Genomic DNA, 3,584 nt, shown 5'->3' on the forward strand with positions numbered 1-3,584 from the left:
ATACATATATATATACATACATAAATACATACATACATGCATACATACATACATACATACATACATACATACATACATACATACATACGTATTATTGAATGTATGTATGTAAGACAAGCTTTTTTCAGTTTCCGTCTACCAAATCCACTCACAAGGATTTGATCGTCCCGAGGGTATAGTAGAAGACCCTTGCTATAGGTGCCACGCAGTGGAACTGAACCCGGAACCATGTAGTAGGGAAGCGAGCTTCTTACCACACAGCCACGCTGTTGTAGGTTGACGTTAACCGTTCTGTTCCGCATCGGGAACAAGCTGCCTACATGCCTGCACGCAGATTTCTTGCTAGCAGCTAGCAGTTACTGACACCTGCTGCCGTGACTTCCACTCCATCGCTTTGGAAGGTGAGTAAGGCATCTAACATCACTCCCTCCTACCAGACTGCCTGTGTGAGCCTCCACACCAGGTACTCAAATGGTGTACAAAAACGCAATTTTCTTGAGAGCATGGTTTAAATTTGTTTACTAGACATACTCGACTAAAGGCGGTGCTCCAGCATGACCGCAGTCAAATGACTGAAACAAGTAAAAGGGTAAAAGAGTAAGAGTATATAATGATTGTAAATCAGTATAGGCATTTCATCTTATATACGCTACATCTGTGCTCTAACTAATTAATACGCAGGTTTCACTAGTCACAGCTTTGAGAACAACGTTGGTCTGGTAACGTTTATATTTTTACAACGTAAATTTTCTGTACTCTCAGCAACTAGGGAGAAAGTAAGAGAATCCTGACAAAGGTTTTAACGAAAATCGAAACCAGTAGATTGAAAGATTCGAGAATTCTCTCTCAAATTTTGTTCATAATATTATAGATTTTATGATATTATAAAATTGTTTACATTCTACTTTCAAGATTGATTTTTTTTTTGTTTCTCCTGTTAATATTCTCCTTTACTATTTTACTTGTTTCAGTCATTTGACTGCGGCCATGCTGGAACATCGCCTTAAAGGGTTTTAGTCGAAGAAATCGAACCTAGGACTTATTTTCGTAAGCCTAGTAGGTATTCTAACGGTCTCTTTTGCCGAACCCCGAATTTACATTAACGCACCAGCATCGGTTGTCAATCTATGGCTGGGGGTCAAACACAGACACACACTCACACACATAAATACATAAATACACACATACACACACATACGGGCTTCTTTGAGTTTCTGTGCACCAGATCCACTCACAAGGATTTGGTCAGCTCGAGGTTATAGTAGAAGACACTTGCCCACGTTGCCATGCAGTGGACTGAACCCGGAACTATGTGGTTAGGAACATTGCCGGTATATGTAAATGAACTCAAGACTTCAAAGTATCTTCGACAGACAGTGTTCTTTATATACACACTAAAATATACTAATAAATGTAAATATGTTATAGGTTTTCAATGTTATAAAAGAAGAACTTGGGTAACTCAGAGAAAGCATTTTTTGCTTTTAATGGTTTTGGATAAAACGAGTCTTTTTTCCCGTGAAGTATTAGTTGAGTTTAAGCGAAGTGCTAAAGAAAAAGTAGAAGAAAATAATGCAATTGATACGACGTCTGTATATGAGAAAATTATTTCTTACTGTTCGTAGCATCTTGCAATTCCTAGCGCGACATTTTCACAAAGACAAGTGGAGCATCCATCCTGCCAAGTGTGACCTTCTGGAATTATCTTACCGTTCACTAAACAGGAACCTAATTGAATAAGTAAATAAACAAACAAATAAATAAAAATATCAATAACTATGATAATAATAATAATAATAATAATAATAATAATAATAATAATAATAATAATAATAATAATAATAATATTAATAATAATAATAATAATAATATTAATAATAATAATAATAATAATAATAATAATAATAATAATAATAATAATAAATGCCCTGTTTCAATACCAGGTAGTGGCTCTCATGGCTCCTAGTGTTATCATGGACATGTTTTGTCTTGGTATAAAAGATGGGCCACAGAAAATACTCTGCTCAAAGCCACAGATATGCTTGTTTTTTTGATTGATCTTAACCAACTGAGCATGCCTCTTAGTAGCTGACGATACGGACATCTCTGTTCACAAGCAGGAGTGATATTGAGAGGAATTCTTTGGGAAACATAGCTGTTTCGCACATCATCCTTAAACGACCCTCATCCAGGGACCTTTTGAGCAGGATGGGACACTCGACCTGAAATATATTCTAACTGGGTCCCATCTGCAAAGACGAGCGCTGTTAATCTTGATATGAGATTGCCATGCCGGGCACATATGTTTGTGATGCATGTTACCTGGTTTATCCTTATCAGACTGGATTCTTGATGGGTATATTAGGCTTCGTATTTTTGTACCCCAGTGTCACTAATAATAATAATAATAATAATAATAATAATAATAACAACAACAACAACAACAACAACAATAATAATGGTGTCACATTTTAGCACAAGTCCAGCAATTTTGGGGGAATTCCGTTAGTCGATTAAATCGACCCCAGTGCTCGGCTTGCACTTATTTTATCGACCCCGAAACGACGAAAGGCAAGGTCGACCTCGTCGGAATTTGAAAAGAAAAATATGACAATGAAACAAATAGACACAAGCTACATTTTCAGGAATCAAATTACAATTTGATACGTGAAACACGAGAGAAACGATTTAAAACATTGGGAGGAATGTTTAACTTTGGTTTGTTATTGTTTGTATAGCCCTTCCGCCAAAAGAAAAAGAAAGGTTTGTCGAGGGGATACGATAAAATGTGTGGTTGGATGGGATCTGCAGATCCTGATGTCACTCAAAAAATACAAAACGAGACCTGAGCAATTCTACCCTATAGTAGATGCAGAGAGAAATGATAAAACTATAGTGCGGAGAGTAAAATTTATCATTAATATTCATTTGAGGGCTGACATTTGCCAGTGTAAGCACCACTGCATTGCACAGAGCCAATAGTTGTCTGGTACTGATATGATCTTGTAAGAAAAGATGGAATACTAAGTCGATACTGTTAGAGATGGAATTTTAGAGTGGAGCAGGAACGTATCTGAATACCAAAAAATGTTCTGATCATCACTTTGCTGATACCGCTAATAAGGATATAAAGAAACTAAATCGTTCGTTAGTATCGATTAAGAATTTTCTAATCGGAAATAGTAATCATATGAAAAATTAATGAGCGAAATTTTGACTTAAGATCAAAGTGGAAATAACCAAATTGTCTAGTATGTATTTCCTACGTCTGTGTTAAGTGGAATAATTTAGAAACACTATGCGACATTAGAAGCGAATTTCGGCTCATAATCTAAAAGTGGATATTCCAATACTGTCGTTTAATCGGCCTATTTCCTGAAAGCAAAACAATTATCGAAATCTTATTGCTGATCGCTTGGAAATTATGTCGATGTTTTATTTAATTTCCGTTCACTCAATTTCAACATACATTTCTTTCTTTGATGGTAATTTTATCTAACCATATATATATGTGTGTGTGTGCGTTTGCGTGTGTGTGTGTGTGTGTGTGTGTGTGTGTGTGTGTGTGTGTGTGTGTGTGTGTG

At 36.2% G+C, this 3,584-nt stretch overlaps 1 protein-coding gene across 1 annotated transcript in view; it reads right to left on the reverse strand.

The window, feature by feature from the left end:
* The window catches only part of LOC106875429 (uncharacterized), a 165,297-nt gene that overhangs the window by 53,922 nt on the left and 107,791 nt on the right, over nt 1-3,584 (reverse strand). Inside the window, exon 27 of the mRNA XM_052967659.1 lies at nt 1,617-1,728. Within this exon, the coding sequence (XP_052823619.1) occupies nt 1,617-1,728 (112 nt within the window). The remainder of the gene's footprint in view (nt 1-1,616; nt 1,729-3,584) is intronic.

The sequence above is a fragment of the Octopus bimaculoides genome, chromosome 4 (genome assembly GCF_001194135.2).
Source record: "Octopus bimaculoides isolate UCB-OBI-ISO-001 chromosome 4, ASM119413v2, whole genome shotgun sequence".
NCBI lineage: Eukaryota > Metazoa > Mollusca > Cephalopoda > Octopoda > Octopodidae > Octopus > Octopus bimaculoides.